The sequence below is a fragment of the Porites lutea genome, chromosome 1, assembly GCF_958299795.1.
Source record: "Porites lutea chromosome 1, jaPorLute2.1, whole genome shotgun sequence".
Taxonomy (NCBI): Eukaryota; Metazoa; Cnidaria; class Anthozoa; order Scleractinia; family Poritidae; genus Porites; species Porites lutea.
Window position 1 is genome coordinate 36,855,648 of NC_133201.1, and position 19,290 is coordinate 36,874,937.

Here is a 19,290-nt window from a genome sequence, read left to right on the forward strand (position 1 = left end):
AATCCGTTGATGCATGTGACATAAAATAGCATACTAATTGTTTTGGGGAAATGTTGTTGAATTTTGACTTTGGCCACTTTGGAAGTGACAGGGTTAACAAATCAACCAGTTTTGTTTCTGGGTGTGCCCGAAATCCTCTCTTCTTTAAAATGCTTGCCACGCAAGCTAACCTGATGACTCAACACTTCCTACAGTCAAGGGAAAGCGGGAGGGGGACTGGACACTACTCTTACCAGGCGTACACGCAAACAATACAACACTAGATAAAATTTGATAATCTTTATTTCCTACCTAATATCAACTTCCGACACAATGGTCTATTTTTCCTTACGATGATCATTGCAAATAATCTGGGTTTTGTGAACCAACTGGAAACGAGAACTTACAACACTAAAGACATTACACCAAACAAAAACTTAACGACAGCGGTCAAGAAGCTTTACGATTCGTTACCTATATTTAGGTCTCGCCAGCCTCAGACTAAAAAAAATACTAGTGACTCACAACTCTATTGAGTGAAACAAATTTTAACAAGTCTAAATGTTGTTAAAAGTCCGCCCCTCATTTCTGAGGTCACAAGAACCTTTCTTAACTTAAGATATCCTGGCCACTTAGGGAGCGCAAAAGAATTGAAAGTGTAGAGAAATGATTGACTAGACTATTAACAGAAAAGAAAATATTAATCGACCATTAATTAGTTGTCAGTTAAAACCTTAATGTCAAGCAACTTTTAAATAAACACAAGTTTTCTGATCATATTTTTCGTGACACTTTATATATTTAGATTCCTACTACAGTAACTTGTATAAATAAAACGTACGATTTTCAAATACTTTCTTAAAATACGGACTAAAATTCTTGCTATCTATTTTTATAGCTTTACAAAAACGCGGAATGTTTGTAAATTGTAATCCTTCTTCTAATTGGCCTCCGTCGATCACGTGACCGTTGTCCAAGTCCAGGAGGTCGATTAGTCTGCAGCCCAAGCTCTGTCGTGAGAGACAGATGCTGTTTTCTAATATGATGTAGTCTGTGCCATGTTGACGCAGAATTTCGTACACCTCTCTCGGAGGACGTTTGGCGTAAATTTGATAAACCTACATCAAAGAAAGAAGGAGAGTAAGAAGGAGTCAAAGGATAGAGTGCTATCCAGGCGCAGGAAACTCTTTTATCATCGCAACATCTCAAAGGAGCTGTGTCACGAATTTTATTAATATTCTAACCGCAGGAACTGCCACCCAATTGAGTGAAACATAAACATATATATCGCTCAAAACATTAAAAGAAAGTATCAGTTACAAGTCAAATGAAAAATTGGGCACAGATAGACAAACTTGAAGAAGATTAAGACAGACTGAAATTGTACTTGAATACTTGTTAGCCAAACAGTTTTTCAAAGTTCATTTTTGTCGTTTTGTTAACTAGAGAGCCGTGACACAGCAGCTCCTTCAACCATTCGTCAATGTTTTTAATCATCAGTTGCTGTAATAGAAATGGATACCACCTCGCATAAGTCGGTGAAACACATCTTTTTTTCTTTCCTTTGTCTTGCCAAACTCGCAAGTGAAATACAACACAGAAAAAAGGAGGTAAAGTCACACTTTAAACTTGTCAATAGCAAGGCTACTCCGTAATCTGTATAGGACGCCTTTCACATATGAACGGCTAGAAAAAGGCTTTTTGTAGTCAGCTGAGAGCAACCTCTTCATTTTAGTGAGCATCGCGAGAGGGCGACCGGAAAAATCACGCGTGAGCGACAAGCGACGCGATGACGGCTGGGGGTTCTGGGGATTTCCAAACAGAGACCTTGCTTGCAGGCTAATTACGCCAGGGACCAGTTGTTCGTATTAAAGGTGGGTAACGCTATCCACTGGATAAATCACTATCTCGAGGATAATGAAATTGTTTTCCCTAATATTCATGGGCTGGATAGTGATTTATCCGGTGGATAGCGCCATCCAACATTTGAACATCCAGAGCCAGGAGTATACTTATATTTCGCTAGCTCAAGCGTTCGAACACTTAGCGGAAGACCCCAAGACCATTCAGGCATTGCTATTCCGGCTGTCGCCAGGGATTTTGCATTTCTTTGTCCCATGTTCATGATATGTTGGATTATAATCTTTACCTGTTTTGTTCTTTCTCTGAGAAACTTGTTTTCGTAGTGTGGGTGATTGGTGATGTGTCTGTCTGTGCATAGCTTCACTCCTGCTAAAAGCTGCATGCTACCAGTAAATGACGCTTCCGGTGGGGTATTCTGACTAGAATGCAACAAGTGAACTGTCACACAGTTTATAAGTAGTACAATTTGACTAACTATGAAACGACCATTATACTGTGATAAAAGGCGGATTAAAACGCACCAATCATATTTAGGGTGAATAACATGGCTTTACTGACAGACGACCAATAACAACGCGACTCAGTTGGGACGGACTAGGGGCAATTTGAGCATGCGGTACCATATCACACAGTATCACAACATATATAAGGCATCAGAGCATTAGAGCTCCATGGCGAAAGGAAATACGGTACAAGGCGCCTTGGCATATAACACAGTGATGAAACCACGTTATGGTCTACCATGACCATGGTCACTTCTGGGAATATAAGAAATGATTCATATTTTGAACTGCGGATAAATATATGAATGGGGAAATGATCCTCGCTGTTAAACCAACAACCGCTTAGGTTGTTCATTTAACTGCGAGTATCATTTCCACTTTCATAAAGGTCACCTCTATTTACGAAGGACAAAAGTAGGGGTGTGTCGTGTAAGTTGTGGGGTCGAGCGTTTACGGTGGGCCGGGACAACAAAGAGTTCTGTACTCACTTTATCCACTTCATCAACTCTACTGTGTCAGGATCGTAAAATTCCCTCAATTCCTTGAGTTCGTCCAACGCTCGCGGAAGACGCTAGAAAACAAAGTCGAATTGTTTTTCAGTTACTAGTGCAGCTCTAATCACCTCTCCCCACCACAGTTTAATAAAATAATAAAAACAACATATACAAGATATGCATCGACAAATAAACACATTATTAATGGAACTTACAGTAACACCTGCTGACAATTTATCAGCAGGTTTTACTGTAAGTTCCATTTTGTACATGTATCTCCTGTTGTGAAAGTTGCAAAGATTACAGGTATGAAGTAGATAAATATGCGTTTTCCTTGTCCCAAGCAAAACGGACTTGACAAACAATAAAGTAACGTTGAGAATGCTTAAATCGCGAAATTTAATGTCTTTTTTCACATTTACCTATTGAAATCACGAAAAAAAAACCCCGCGAAATATTGTCTGGCCAAAATCACGAAATTAAGTACCCGCGAAATTAAGTAACAATGAGGTATATAATATTCCTAAGTAATTTACTCCTGTTTCTTTGAATCCTACTTATAGATTCCACTTCGACGTGGAAAGCATGAACACATGGAGCATGAACACGTGGAGCATGAACACATGGTAACCGAGTTCTCAAGAGCTCTTAGTGTGTCGTGGATTAGGAAATAACATTAACAAAGCATTTATTACTTTTTTTTAAGTATAAACTTACATTGAACAGCAAAATGGCTAGAAGAAAGGCAGCGACGAAATGTCCCGTGAACTTCGCCTACAGAACAAAAATATAAAATGGAGTTGTAACTTTCATATCGGCACCATTCGCCAACGCCCCAAGACATGCTGTGCAAAACCTGTATCACCTATTACGGACACGGTTTTTCGCATAAGGATAGGAAACAGGTTTCGTACTCTTTTGAGTTCTTCACCTTCCAGGACTTTCTATTACTTGTTCAAGTTTTTCTAGACTTGCTACAAGTCGACTTCTCGTAAGTTCTTAAAAGCAAGCGGAGATAGCTTCAATGACCGACCGAGCAAACAACGAAGTCGCGAGGTCGACTTGTTTCGCCTGAATGGATTTGAATCTCATCATAAATTTACGCGGGAGAAAATGATTGACATATGCTGTGTCGGGAGTGGCGACAAACACCACTCGCTCTCCTATTGGTCAATCGCGTATGACGTCACCAGAGAGTTTTCAACCGGTGAATTTCGCGCCAAATAGGTAAGAAAAGTCCCTTAAAATGACATAACCAACCAGGTAACAAAACCTTCCTTGGTTTAGGGTATTTTTTACTTAACTTAGTTCAAAAGACACAAACTGCGTGCCGTTCGCACTGTCTAATTACCCTTCTCTAACTTACATTGTCCTCGATTTGACATAACCTACAGTAACCAACCTACGAAACATAAAATTACATGTATTTCCAGGTTTTAGAATTCACGTACAAACCTTTTTAAAGTGTTTTGACTCAAAACGGTTAAAATTCCGTCAGTCAATCGACAGGAAAAAAAGCTAAATTTAGCGAACCAGCCACATTTTGCTCCTGCACCTTGCACAGGGAATCGTTTCAGCAATATACAAGCAAAGAGCGACTCACCCATGTTTCTTTGAGTCCTATCTTCGTTAGCGCTGTTTTCCAGAAATATTGGTTACAAAATATTCCAGCGGCAAACAAGCACATGTGAGGTGTCCATAGAAACTTAAAACGGAGAGCAGTTAGGGCCAATGCTCCAAAGAAAACGCTCTGAATGACTTGATAAACCACCTCTGGATGGGAGTTAAGAAAAAGAGGATCCGCGTCTTCTGTGACATCGTCACGTTTTCTGCAGGAGACAAAAACTTTTATTTTTTCGCCGCACCCCAAAATATCTTAAGCCTGCATTTCTTTCTTACTAGTATGAGGCAATTACAAGATCAACAAACGGCTGTTTACAGCGAGGAAGATCCCACTTGCGTGTTGTTGGGTGTTGAACATTGCGCATGAAACCGGTCAAATTTTCAGCTACGTGCAAACGCGGAAAACGCTCGTGGGTTGGAAGGAGAAAAGGCGCGTCTTTTTTTCGCGACCTTCCTACTACCTGAGACCATTGCACAGGTGACGCTATTTGTTGCTGTATGTTCGCGGGATTATTATTTTATCTAAAAATTTCTGAACATCTTTTGCAAAGGAAGATATCTCATAGATTTGTATTTAAGTGACACAGATTTGCTATTCAAAACCCAAGACAGCTTGCCCACAGATTCGAGAGGAGAAGCCAGACAGGATTTAGACTATTCCAAAAGAAAAAAATTGCTTACAACTCCAACAAATGAGTGTATGTCTTACCTCCAATTAACAAACACTGTATATGCTAACAGAAATAATATGGCCACCATGGACACAACATAACAAGGAAATACCACACCGGTCGTCAGTCTGGAGTAGCTATCTGTGGGAAGGAATTTGAAGGCTCCCTCGCAAAGGTATAACAATGAATCAAAATCCCTGGGGAGAAATGAAAAGGGGGGAATTACAACAAATGGCCACCTCGTTCTCTAAATTCCAAGCCCGTGTATTCATTTAGCCCTGCAATCCAGCTCAGCCAACTCAAGCTAAAAGAGCACAAAGCTGTAGATTGTAGGTTTGAACAGCCTGTCCACAGCCATTTTTATTTTTTAAGCGTGCGAAACGAGCGCAACGAGAGCGAAGCGCGAGAAAAAAGTTCTCCTTTCCCCAACTCTACCCCCTTGTGCTTGCGGTGAATAAATTCAACCCCCCCCCCCCCGTTTTTTCTTTTCATATGCGCGCTCGACGATCTCTAAAGAGAAAATAGAGGGACTGTGAATAGGCTAGGTTTGAACCACAAACGTAACTATACTCGGATTATTCACAACGTTGTGACATTTAAGAACATTTTACCAGTCACTCGCGGGTAATATACCCTTGTTGCTTTTGGAAGTAGGGCTAGGAATCTTGAAACAGGGGAATAAACGCTCCTTTCATTTGCAGTATACGCGGATAGCGGTTGCATTTTCCCGTTGGAATTTCAGCAGGAAAATGCGACGGCTATGCAAGTATGCTGCAAAAGAATCCACCCAAAATTGGATCATCCTTTGGGACACTTTTAATGTGGCGAAGGACCTGTAGGGCTTGAAATTATGGCCGGTCAGCGGGACCATGTCCGGGCAACAGTAGGTTTTGACCGGTCAAATCCTTGGATGACTGGACACGTTGTCCGGTCGTTTACGCTTCTAATGGAAATTTTTACTCAGAACTTCTGAATTTAGATAATTAGACATTATTGGCGTTCGTAAAGAAAAAAGGGGCTTTTAAGAGATAAGATGTAATAGATAATCAGTGTCCTCATTAAAACCGGGTTGTGTCCGAAGAATAGATTTGACCGGACAACTCGACCGGCACCAATCGCAAAATTATTTCAAGCCTTGTACAGGGGTTTTGACTTAACTCTGTCATAAACAAGGTACAAAGGTTCTCTTTCGTTGACAGAAAAATCTCTCTTCAATGTGTCCGCAATGCAATTCTATGAAGCAAACACTGGGTATTTATAAACAGCGCAGGGACAAACTGGGAAGCACAACTGTACCTACACTTGGTAGAGGGTCCCAATCTGCCATCAGGTTCAATCCACACACTCTACAAACGTGACTATGTGCTGACATAGTCCAGTTCTGGCCCCTCTCTCTATGTCACGCAACGCCGCGAGAGAGGGTCCAGGGACAACAGTTTGCGCATGTCAGCTCTCGCGGCGTTACGTGACATAGAGAGAGGGGCCAGAACTGTGCTGACCACGTTCTTCACACTTTTAGGGAGCTCAAACAACGACGAGGACGAAAGCAGTGAAAACGTCGCTAAAAAATGAATCTGCGTCCTTTCATGGCGTCTATCTGGACTCGCTCAATTTGTCAAGTGTGGGCGATTTTTCCAGGAGTTGAATTCTAAAGGACTTCATCCAGGTTCAAAAAGAGAAAGGAAAATTCGTCGTCATATGTTCACATCCTCCATAAAACGCCGCATTAGGAGGTTTGACGTCCTAGTCGAGCAGTCAAAGAAATGAACTAAAAAGCGCGAGTAATGCACGTGCAGGGCCGTTCAGTGTTTTGCTCATAAAACGAATTGTTTTTTTCTTTTTAATTACGTGTAGTTGTCGTCCACGTCGTCGTGATTGCTTAAGCTCCCTATTTTTACTCAAGGTTCATAAGAAGTCGCATTAGCAAATAAACAAAATGACGAATAGCTCTTCATTTTGTTGTTAAACTTACATACCTTCCAATGCCGTAACCGAACTTTGACTTGAGAAACTTAAAGATGTGCTCGTCTGACTCAATTTGCAAGACAACCTGAAATAGATAATCAACTAATTTGACAAAGATGTAGCCTCCCCAACAGTCGTTCTTTGGGCTTCGTCACGCGTTCCTGCCCCACCGCGTTTCCTCACGTGGGGAACGAACGCGTTATGAAACCCTAGGAATGTTCGCGTAAGAGGCTAGTTTTTCTTCTCCATCAATTCAAGCCCTGCATTCACAAGGAGAACCAAATGGTTCACACAGCATGGATTATACACTTTTATGGTAATGGCTTCACTATACCTTAACAAGGAAGCTTATTCCTCCAGCTAACAAAAGAACTGCTATGGTATTGAGAACAAGCTTAAACACTCTTAGCAAGGGATTGTCAGTTGAATTTCCTTCCCCCTGAAACACAACCAAAAGTCTGTCAAAAAATAAAATATCAAGATTGATAACTAATTTGATGTAGCTGCCAACTTGAATTCATACGGATGGGAAAGTAAATTGTCCTTGGGAAAAGAGTGGGTGATAATAAATTATTGTGGGTGGGGGGAGGGGAAAAGAATTAAGAACCACCCTCCTCCAGACCTCCCTACAAAGTAGCCTGTACAGCAGGTATTTAAAAGGGAAGGAAGGAACTATGAAACTATGTAAAAATGCAAAAAATGCTTGCAAAAGGGAGAAGGAAGAGGAACTTGTCCAACCACAGCGTTCTTCCCTCCCTTTAATTGTCTGCCATGAAGGTGCAATCTCAACAGATATCACTTGCCATGTGAAATCAAGAGGGTGATCTTGTCAATCTCACGAAAAATAATGGAGTGAAAACAATCTCAAGGCCTTCTAGCTTGAAAACAGTACAAAACTCACATGAAAAGTCATGAGGATAACTGCAGCCACTGCAAAACTCAGAGCAAGTGAACAAAGGATCATGTCATTGATAAACTGCAGGATGCACACACTTAACAATGAACCAATCACAATGAGGTAAAGGCATCGTGCCTGAAAGAAAACAAGTTTGATGGAAAATTAATGTCCAATTACCAATTTTGTCCCTTTTTTGCAACACCACTACAAAATGACCCCCGCAAGAGCGTTACAAATTGTTATGGTGAGTCTTGGGACTCATCTGGTCAACGACCAATGAGTCCTAAACTTGAAAATGCTTGGGCCTTTATGAAACCAGACAGTTAATCTGAAGACAGACTCCTGGACAAACCTGTGTATTACAGTTTGCTGAACAGAAATAAAAATATACTCCTTCTGTTAATTGTTAAGCACAACAAAGAATTAAAAAAAAAAGAAATATGCGTCGTTAAACAACCAAAAAAGTCACATGAACAGGATATTCTACAAAAACATCTTCAACTAGATCGATCAATCTTTGCATCCTATGGGACACGAGCCATGAATATTATTTCACATCTTTAGCGATTTTTATGCATCAGGGAAGCAGGACGCAGAGGTAACAGATGGTCACTGTACATCATCTACGCAAGCCAACCCATCATTTCTTGTCTCCTCACAATACCTTCTTAAGAAATAATAATCTACTTTTTCTCTCAGCACAAATTAGTTTTAAGCATACTGAGGCTTACCTTGTGCTTGGAAATGAAGCCAAGTGAATAAGTACCAAAAAAAGCCATGGACTCCAACAGGAGAATAAACTGAGCAAACTGCCAGACCAATGTGAAGAAAAATGTACAAATTGCAATAACAGTGAGGCATAGTCTCTGAAATAAAATATCACAAATTAAAGAATGAGCATTTGCTGAGTGATGTAGAAGTTTTTATAATACATGTATTTTATCATCTTTTCATGTATTTATTAGATTAATAATATAATCATAACAGTACCATGAGCTACAGCCAAGAGATATTCACTATATAATACTAGGATACATGCAGAGTATCTCTTATCATGCTCTGTAATTTTGTATTAAATGCACTTGAATAAAGATTTCTTATTAGGGAACACTATAAAAGTAAAAGTAGCTACCTGGGCAAGGGAGAAAACATCTTTCTTTAGAAAGTAATTTATAAATGCAATCTGTGCAAAGAGAAATGGGAATCCAAAACTTTCACGCAGAGGAATAGTAAACGATATTCTTGTAGTATCAGCCCTGAGGATAAAAAAAGAAAAAGAAAGCACATTATTTTAAGTATAGCTTTTATTTAACACAGAACAAAAGAAAAAAGAGAGATATATAAACTGCACAAATTCCTGTTAAGAAAGAAAGCCTACCAGGAACCCTCTCCTAAGCGTGGTTTTGCGGATTTGACAATGTCAAGGTTGTACGTGTATTAAAAGTTTTCACAACACATGCCTGTTAAAAATGTAAAAACTTGCAGATAGTAAGCCAGCAAGCCAAGAACCACTTAGCATCCACGATGAGGCAAACAGCGCCATCATGTACATTCCATGTAAGGCAAAGATGGTATCAATATAAAAATATACATACTCCATCTACCAAGAAAAAAAGGAAATTGGCATAAATGATTATTTAAAAGATATACTTGCCAACCTTTATAATTAAATTTTAGTAGTATCAATAATACTAACTTATTATTGAAGGTAAATATTTACAATCACAGCAAAAATTTTAAAACAGACAGAACCCCAATCTGTAGACAAAAATTCTATGGCCTGATCATTTACACGAATCCTCTTCTGCATAATACTTTCACAGGCTACTCTTTATCTTGCATCCTGTAAATATATAGAAATAAAGCTTGTGGGCAAAATCCCATTGAAATAAACGTCAAAAGGAATCTTTATTGGTGATAATTTCACAAACAGTAAGGGGTGCAAGACTTCTTCATTTCGCTTCACGTTTACGTGTTTTCCATGTCCACTGTAATAACACCAACTTAAAGTGAAGAACTACACATGCACTACCCATTCCAGTCCACCAGGAGGCCAATTTTATACTAAAATGAGCTGTCCCCAGTCTTGGTTTACAGGATGCAATTGTGAGCAATGCACTCAACTGGGGTGAATTCATGCCAGTATGAATTTTTTTGGTGGTATGAGGTAAACAAAGAGAGCTCCAAAAGTGAAACTGGAGTGCGAAAGTGGCCCTGGTATCATGAAAAAAAAATCCTTAGTGTCTTTTCTAGTGAGAGTCAACTGTAGTGACAGAGGTTTATCTCTGTCAGTAAAACATCACAGTTCAGTGTATTGTTGACAGGGATTATCATAAGCTGATGTGATCCACATTATCTAGGTATCCAGTGTTCCCCTTATCAGGCAGTAACCGGTAAAATTTACCACCTGAAGCAACACTTCTTACCGGCTGCAACCGCTTGAAGGTTTACTAAAATTAAAAAAACTAGATTTTAAAAAAAATTGAAGTTGTGATCCTATCTGATTCTCACAAGGAAAATGAATAAATAAAAATTATAATAAAATTATGGAATAGTACTAAGTATCAACAGCTTTTCTTTTTATGGGCCACGCATTTTGGAAAGAGAGTAAAAGTAAGATAACAACAGTAAAATATTTTCATAAAGTAGGTCTTAAAATGAGGGAATAACATTTCAGAGAACTTAGCTCCTAAATTTCCCAGCAAGGGCAGGGTTATGCCTCTCACTCCACTACCCCCTCCCCCCCCCCTCCAGGGAGGTGTACCAGAAGTAAAGAGGTTAATGACATAAAAATAAGTTTGAGTTGAAATAAAAATTAGCATGAACTTACGGACAGTACAGTACACACCTGTATTGGTAAAATTCTGTATAGTGCTGCTAGAATAACTTCTTGATAAATATTAAATCTCTCTAATATGTTAATAGTCCTTAGATGCTCTGTTCTGTTATCATGCATGACATCATGGATTCCTAAGAAACAATGAAAATTATTGGGATGCGTCAGTTGAGACAATGACCGACGCTCTTCTAAATCACAAAGGAAGGCATCATGTTGGGATGCAGGACTATAGTACAGCAGTACAGTAGTTGTATTAGCACGAAGAATTTCCTAATATGTCACGTGTTTTTATACCTAGGAATTATACCACAACTGTACTTTAACAGTCATGAACAATTGAATTAACTTACTTACTACAGGCAGACCTGAGGTAGGTAGGTCTGCAGTTGTTAGGATCAGTTTTCAGGTCCTCTTTAAATATTGGTGAAATTCTAGCTCATTTCCAAGCATTTGGATACATTCCATTGTGGTAATATAGAGACTAATTTGAAAAGTTAAACTATGAGTAACTATGGGTGATGCTTCTTTCAGTTAACTAGCCGAGATGTTATCAATACCACTCGCTTTATTAATCAGCATTTTCTCAATCCAGGCATTGTTTGCAACAAATCAACAAAGACCTTCCAGCAGGATTAGCTCTGTCAGTAGAGCACTTGACTGCAGTGCAGGAGGTCATGGGTTCAATTCCCGAGGCCGGGAGAAAACTCAGGATCTTAATGAGAATAAAAGTACTGCCTTTGCCCAGCAAGTGGCTAGACTTTCCCATGGCTCAGATAATCAAGTAAAATGGCAGTCCCGTCTTCAGCAGGAGACATATTGTCCTCAGTTTTAGTACTTTAGTGCTGAATACATTAACACTCAAATAAAGTACTTTTTTTAACAGGAAGTTGTATTTGAAACATAAGGATTGAAATGGATTGCTTTAACCATCTGTCTGGCAGCCTCAGATTCAGCATGAAAAGGACTATTATTAACTAAGAATACTATGTGTTATTGGGATTTTCCCTTATCCTCGTTTAACTATGTAGAAACTAATTGCCAAAATGGATTGCAGATGTGTGCATTTTGTACATAATTATGAAACTCAGCTTTGAGTCGTGGTTGCAGGAAAGAGAGACAAAATTATCAGAAAATAACTGCTTACCTTGAAAAAATGATGGTGCTAAAACAATCTGCTTATAATATGAAAAATATAACCCTGACTCTGTCCTAAAGGATATTTCTCTCTCCAGTTGCTAAAAATAGGAAAAAACGTAATACAGGTAGTTAATTACAGGCACAGCTTACTCTAACTTACTTCCTGCAAAAGCCATAACACCTTAACCCTACTATGGTTGATACAAAGAAAGTTTTCAGCAAGAGCCACATTAAATTTACAATGAAACCGGGACCTACAACAGTACATTCTCTTATTTTAAAAAAAAAATGTCCAATACCAACAATTTTATAATTACGGCCCAAAAAACTATCTCAAAATTAAAGGTCTCCACTGCCATATGTTGTTGCTAGGATACCATATAGTGACTGTCAATCTCCTACCAAAGGATATTTCAGTCATTATGAAAAAATCAAACATCAATTTATTAGCACAATGGGACAACAGAAAAAAAAGGTAAGACAAGGTGAATGTTAAATAATTTTTTTTCTTACATTCCTTCTTACTGTAAAAATTATGCTGTAATATGAATATGGCTGCTTGATAGTCATCTAAAATCACCTTGGTAAGTCTTCAAAATTTAAGTTAGGGATATTAAGCCTTTGTTATCTGCGGTAAAATTATGCAAAATGGTTTCTTCTGGAATAAATATGAATTTAATTTTGGACGGAGAATCAAATGTAAGCTAAATTCAATCTTATCATTCAGAATTAAAGAAATATGAAAATCCATTTTATGCTTATCTTACGATCAAACTGCATATCGTTCTTAAAAAATAATGCCCTCTGATCTAAAGTGCATTTTGGACTATCCTATTTTTTAAAGACTTAAGACTGTGCCCTGATAATTTATACAGACTAGAAATATAAGCTTAACGGCCCAAACATACTTACATTGAGCATGATTAAAATAAGTGTATTTAAAGTCACTTTACTAACCCCGATGTTTGAAAACCACATATCATTCTCATGAAGTTCTCGGACGTAGAGCGCATATTTTGTTCCTACGATCAGGGCTATTATTGATCCCAACAGAAAATTTCCGCAACTAGTCCAAGACGGTCCACCATTTTCGTCGGGTACTTTGGCAGCCGCACGAACGCTTTTTGATCCGCCGTTCGCATGGGACGAATTTCGATTTCTATCCTTCAACGGAACACCTTTTCTTTTACGCAGTTCAGACATCCCAAATCTGTGGGAGACATAAGCAGAAACACTGTTGTTGTAAAGCGATGCTCTACAGCTAAAGATACATCGCGCGGTCAATATTATTTAATAACAGGCGCATGCGTGAAGGTTTCCTCAATAGTTTCGCGCCACGTTTATGTTCGATTTCCTCTCTTCGCGCGGTTTTAATTGACGTTTTATATTTTACAGTGGTTACAGTCAAACCATGTCAAGCGTACCCCCCAAGAATACATTAATGAATTTATTATTCAAAAGTTGAATCCGTTGCTAGTTGTAGATTTCAGATTGATCTCTGCACTCTTGCATGTGTAATGAGCCGTGAATTCACACGCGAGGCAGTTATGAAATTTCTACCACCTCCATTTTCCTGAAATTGATGTAAATGTCTTCTAAGAAGCTTAATCCATTCAAAGATTTCCAATCTGACCAAATACAGAGAAGTTCTCGTAAAATATTCACTGCTCATTACGCATGCAGAAATGCCGCTTTGAATTTGACACCAGTTACGGGAACGACTAACAGATTCACTTTTCAAATAATCAATTCATTAATAGAATCTTGGGGGGTACGCTTGACTTGGTTTGACTGTAAATGTATAGAATAATCATCTCATCGCGGAATAAACAGCTTAGAGCAACAAGAGACTAGTGAAAATAACAATTGCGTGGACGCTTTAGTTTAAACTCTTACATTTTAAACAAGGGCAAGTTGGATAAAAATCAGGGTTTTTAACATTGAATACCTTTCAATTATAGTCTTGCTCCGAAAATCTTTCCTCGGTTAAAGTCGCTAAAAAATCTGTATTCTCGCCACGCGACTATTGCATTCTATGGAAATCGGATATTACCCGCGTTCTAGCCTCGTTTGATAAAGCACCCCTGACAGCGAGCGAATAAATACTACAAAAAATTGTATCACAATGGCACAGTCGGTTTTAGGTTCTCGACAAAACATAACCACTCAATTTTTTTCTGACATTTATGTTCAATAGACTATTAAAAAAAACAATGGATTCTAACCTGGTAAGAGTCAAGCCTTTGTCGCTGCGAAACAGGGCGTGTTACTACAAACGAAGGCCCGATCGGCAGTTGTCTACTATCAGAGACGTTTTTGGTTTAAATTTCCTAAATGCCATTTTTCAATCCGGTTTGCCTTTTCTTCAATGGAATAATATAACCAAATATGTAGATGTCAACTAAAATATTTTTTTGGCACCTTAACAAGAGCACCTGATTTATAAAAAAATCAGGTTCAAGACAAAATTTACTAGCCACTGTTACAAATTAAATCAGAATTAAACAGCTTGAAATAGATCAGTGTGGCGGGTCTGTTTTCCGAGGTCCTCTTGTTATAAAAGGAAAGGACAAAAGACGCCTGTCTTTGAGAAACTGTTTGGTGAACATTCTGAGGGTCCAACTGTCTCTCTGGACTGGTTACACTCGCCCTAAAACGGGTATATGGTCAACCCGTGAAAGTTTCAGAAGGCGTTTGCGTGAATTATATAAACTGGATATGTAAAGGGTGTTTTTATATAGGATTAAAGCAAAGACAAAAGGAGGCAAAGCTGGAGGTTCGAATATTTGCGCTGAAATCCAAATGTCTACACAACTTTTGTACAACACTTCCACGATCCAAATGTTCAGTCCGAGCGCTTTACATAATTAAATTCGTAGCAGCTATGTTGCCAGTGGAATTACGCTCAACGCTCCAGGTGCGTTACAGTATTATAATATATATTTTATAGAACGGATTAACCGCAACTTTTGTTAGACATGCAATTCGTACCCGTAAAGTAACTCCAAGAAAATAAAGTGCATTGAGTCAGTGAATGGAGTACATCACAATCAATTAGTCATTCTATTTAAATCTATTCTTAATACTTTACCCGAAAGCTGCTGACACCATTACTCGTGTTCGGGGACTCCTATGTCTAATACAACAGCAACGGGTGAGAATTGAATGTTTTTTCTTTCTGGTTTGGCTAAGAAGTAAACGTACAGAGCTTTTGTGAACGCGTCTGAGGACTTTCACGTCGGTGAACCGTTTCAACATTAAAGACAGAGACTACAATGGAACAAGTGGTTGTTTCTATCCTCGGAAATAACCGGTCAAGAAAGAAACGTTAAATGAATTTGGCACCTGCTAAAAGAATACACTGAAACAGCCAGAAGCTTCCTTTATGGCCACTACAATATGATATACAAAACAGGATATACTAAAAGAGTCTTGACAACAACTGAGAGAAGGGAAAAAAATTTCCATTGAGTCTTGGCACGAAGTTAGGACAACAGAAAACGGTCGAGAGAATAACTGAGAGCAAAAAAAATCGAAACAAAAGTCGAGAAAATAGTCGGGATAAAAAACACCCAAAGGCGACGGAGAAAGGTCGAAAAAAGTAAAATGGGGCGCAAAATTTGCATGACAGTAATCGGGCTTCGTAAATCTGCAGGTGTTACAGTGATATGGGCAATAGGGATGCCCGTATCACCGTGACACGGGCCGCAAGGCGCTTACGACCTACTACTCGTACCCAGATCTCTTGTCGAAGAAACTAAAGCGGAGATTACTTGCGGCCCTGGCGTTCTTCATTACCGTAATTAAGACTCTCTTTAGGTCGGGCACCAAGTTACTGTACCAGTAGCGGAAAAAATTTCCTGCCCGTAGTTTTGAGACTAGATCCATGCCAATTAGTGCAAGTTTAAACTGGGAAGTTACCACAATCTTTCTATAGTCAGTCTCCGTGGCGCAATCGGTTAGCGCGTTCGGCTGTTAACTAATTGGAGATACCGAAAGGTTGGTGGTTCAAGCCCACCCGGGGACGTTTATCTTTTAATTTTTTAGATAGTCAAACAGTGTCTGCTCCGAACTTTAGTGTATTTCAAGCTGAGGAGAAAAAACAAAATGGCAAAAAAATTGGATTTCATGACGTCTTCAATTCAATTTCAGCTATTTTTTTCCTCAAGCAGGCCCAGTCTCTCTAGACCTGATTTTAGAGAGAGGACTGCTGGGTGACATTGAGACGTTGCTCCCTTGCCCGCTGAAACGCTTTTGAAAGAGGAACACAAGATGTGAAGATGTGTTTAGAGATTTTTGGAAGTTTGGAGATCGCACTGCATAGAATAGAGACCTTTAGATACGAGGCAGAGAACGACAACGAGGACAATATTTGACTTAAAGTTTTTTTCTCGTATTCACAAAAAATAGACAACCAGAAACGTTAGCACGGTTACTTTTATGAAAGGAGGTTAAAGGGGCTGTGTCACGGCAGTCTAGTTCATTTTGTTTAATTTTGCCAATTACTCGCCCTCAATCGCTATGGAACTTAAACTAAGCAAAGATCGATATTACATGTAAATGACAAAATCAGAGGTCCGTGACAAACAAATATGTCTCCTGAGCAGTATTGAAGTTGCAAGCAGCAGGGATCAACTTTGAAAAACTGTTAGGCTGAACAGTTTTCAAAAACCGTAACTTCAATCCGTTTCAATCTTCCTCAGTTTTGCCCATCCGTGGCATCTGTTGTTTCTGTTATGTTATTTTAACCTTTTAAGTGTTTATTAAAAGATTTTGGAAAATCTCATAATATTTAGGTTAAAAAAATACAATTGTGATATTTCGAATTTTGTTGAGGAAAAATTATTGAAATCATGTTTTTTTTCTAGGAAGCTACTTCAATTCTTATAAGGGCATGGGCATTTCAGTGACAGAAAGCCAAACAAGTCTCCCCATATAGGCCTGCAGAAATCAGATTCAGCAGTATTCTCCATTTATAATATATGCCATGTGGCTTGTAAGTGCAGTGCCCTAGTCCTCGGGGTACTGAAATAAGGCCGACAAATAATATTACTGTAATATTTATAAAAATAAAGACAGATATTTTTGAGATATTTAATTAGAACTTTGTCACTCGGATATTTAGAACAAAATCGGGACGTTTCCGAAAACATATTTAGGCCATTTTACGTAATATGTGTATTTATGAATCAATTTAAAAGTTTGGAGTAAAAACAGAGCTAACTATACATTGAATTAAACATAACAAAGGAAAAAGTGTGTAGCAGCCAAAAACGCCAAGTTTTCGAGTTGGCTACTACCACAGAGCGGTTACAAGTGGGTGGAGGTTATACAGTACTTATAAAAAAGGGCACATGTTATTTCCACGACTGGATGATCATGGGTCAAAGGCAAAAGATATTGGCCTCATTTTCATCTCACTTTCACTGCGTTCAAAATCAATAATCAAGTAAGCTCATGAGAGTGTTATGTTGGCCTTGCTGTATCCTGGTCGGGAGACAGTTAGTCTCTCGTCCCAGCGTATTAAAGAATTAGTGGTTGTTTACCTAGAATACATGGGCAAATCGGTCGGTAAGTCTCAACTGAGTACCACGGGAATCCCAAGATTATGTGTTGCGTTCTCCTAACGTCGAACGCAATAATGATATTCAGCGTTCGCGGACCTCAGTATTTTATTTCTCATACGAAGTCTCAACGGTTGCTTGTAACGCGACACCGACTCTCTCGTGAGAAAGTTAATTTACATAACACACCCGTAACGTCAGCTTGGGATGCCTGTGGTGTCTCTGGGCATGTTGGTTTGAAACTTTTGTTTTGGGTGCATGATTTTTGTCCGCTGAATTTTCTGTACGCGGTGATTCAAAATGTTCATACTTCTGGCAGAGAAATGCCATAAATGCTATCAAGTTGGCTTCAATGGCGGAGAAAGAATGCAGACAACGAGCAAGGTGATAGTCTCCTTCGTCACGCAACGCTCCTCCTCACTAGTGGGGCACACGGCCTGCAGCTAAAGATGAAAAACAAATCTAAACTTCCAGCACATGAATAATCCATACTGGATCAGTCCACATGAGCTGTTACAGTTGTGATTTATTAATATAGTCTATCCTTTAAGGATGACGAAGGAGGGAAGGGAGGGTTTAAAAGAGTCCTTCGCAGACTTCTCAGCCGTTTTTAGGCTCGTCACGCAACGCTCTTTGATCGTATGCGACTGAAAATAGAGATACCCATGGTGTATCGCTTAATTCTGCTACCGCCATTGTCCTTCGCAGAATCCGTTGTAAAATTTTAGATTTGGCGCCAATGTTAGCATGTGATTGTGGAAGTAGAACCTTTTTTCATTATGAACTTCTTAAACTTTCTTTGGTGAAAATCGAAAAGCTCGAAAACTACTGTTAGTGTTTGAGACTCTAATGACAGCAATAAAACTGGGATGGGATTCGTACTCTCGCGGGATTTATTTGTATTTAGGTTTTTTCGAAGCCGCTGTCGAGTTCCGGTTAGGTTTCGGTCGATGGTAGGTAGGATTTCGTGACGTGTTGACACTAAATAACATCGACCAAAAATAGCGTTCCTCGGAAAGACCATAAGCCGCGCCGTTCAATGCAATACAGCCGACTCTATTACAGATTTAATAATATACATGAAAAAATTTCTCGATTGTGATTGGCCAAGAGAAATGGAGTTTTTAGGTAACACGGTGCAGAAAAAAGGTAATTTTGTGCATTCTGATTGGCTCATAAACAAAAGAACTTACTGAGAGCCAATCATATGCGCCATCTAAATGGCGCAAAATTTGGATCCGCTCCGGACCAGTTTCGAGCAAAAACTGCAATGGTTGGCGTTTGCAGCACATTTGCTTTTGCGACCGAAACAAATGTAGAACAGTGATGCCAACTCTTCCGCTTTTGGCGGGAGACTGACGCTTTTTTGCCTCGTCTCCCGCTCTCCCGCTTTGGTACATAAATCTCCCGCTTTTTACGTCCACTATAAATATTGAATACTTAGTAAAAAATAAAACAAACTTAGTTTGAGATTTAGCCCATTTTTAGCTCAAAACTTGAATTTTCTTATTCGCAGTACGGTTTCTGGGGCATTTTTGCACGTATTTAGTAATTGACAGAGATTATTTCTAGCATCAAAACGATGAGTTCGAATTTTGATAGTATGTACATCATGTAAGACGTCATATAATGTCCTAAGTCATTCCCATTGGAGGCTGGATCAATTTTTCCGGGGGGTCGTTGAAATTCCGGGGGGTCGTTGAAATTCCGGGGGGGTTGTGAAAAAAAGACAGTCTCTCGATTTTAGGTCTCCA

The 19,290-nt window shown here is 39.1% G+C and overlaps 1 protein-coding gene and 1 non-coding gene across 2 annotated transcripts; one reads left to right on the forward strand and one right to left on the reverse strand.

Moving 5' to 3' along the window:
* Positions 1-264: 264 nt before the first annotated feature.
* On the reverse strand, positions 265-14,983 carry LOC140949508 (protein C-mannosyl-transferase DPY19L3-like). The gene is made up of 16 exons (XM_073398671.1): positions 14,964-14,983; positions 12,930-13,182; positions 11,980-12,070; positions 10,845-10,966; positions 9,457-9,596; positions 9,129-9,252; positions 8,728-8,862; positions 8,000-8,131; positions 7,433-7,537; positions 7,110-7,183; positions 5,172-5,330; positions 4,443-4,668; positions 3,557-3,613; positions 2,834-2,916; positions 2,129-2,261; positions 265-1,097 (listed from the first exon to the last, which is right to left on the reverse strand). Exons 2-16 carry the CDS (start codon positions 13,173-13,175, stop codon positions 792-794), a joined length of 2,133 nt encoding a protein of 710 aa, XP_073254772.1. The 5' UTR covers positions 13,176-13,182; positions 14,964-14,983; the 3' UTR covers positions 265-791.
* Positions 14,984-15,912: 929 nt separating this feature from the next.
* Positions 15,913-15,999, forward strand: Trnan-guu (transfer RNA asparagine (anticodon GUU)). Its single transcript is given in 2 exon segments — positions 15,913-15,950; positions 15,964-15,999. It is a non-coding gene; the product is annotated as a tRNA-Asn (tRNA).
* Positions 16,000-19,290: the final 3,291 nt, after the last annotated feature.

Excerpts from the sequence above, each read along its gene's own strand:
- LOC140949508 (XM_073398671.1), bottom strand. The coding sequence starts at position 13,175 with ATGTCTGAACTGCGTAAAAGAAAAGGTGTTCCGTTGAAGGATAGAAAT. Across the intron at positions 7,184-7,432 it reads GAATAAGCTTCCTTGTTAAG|GTTGTCTTGCAAATTGAGTC; the intron begins GTATAGTGAAGC and ends TATCTATTTCAG. Across the intron at positions 5,331-7,109 it reads TTCGGTTACGGCATTGGAAG|GGATTTTGATTCATTGTTAT; the intron begins GTATGTAAGTTT and ends ATTTCTCCCCAG.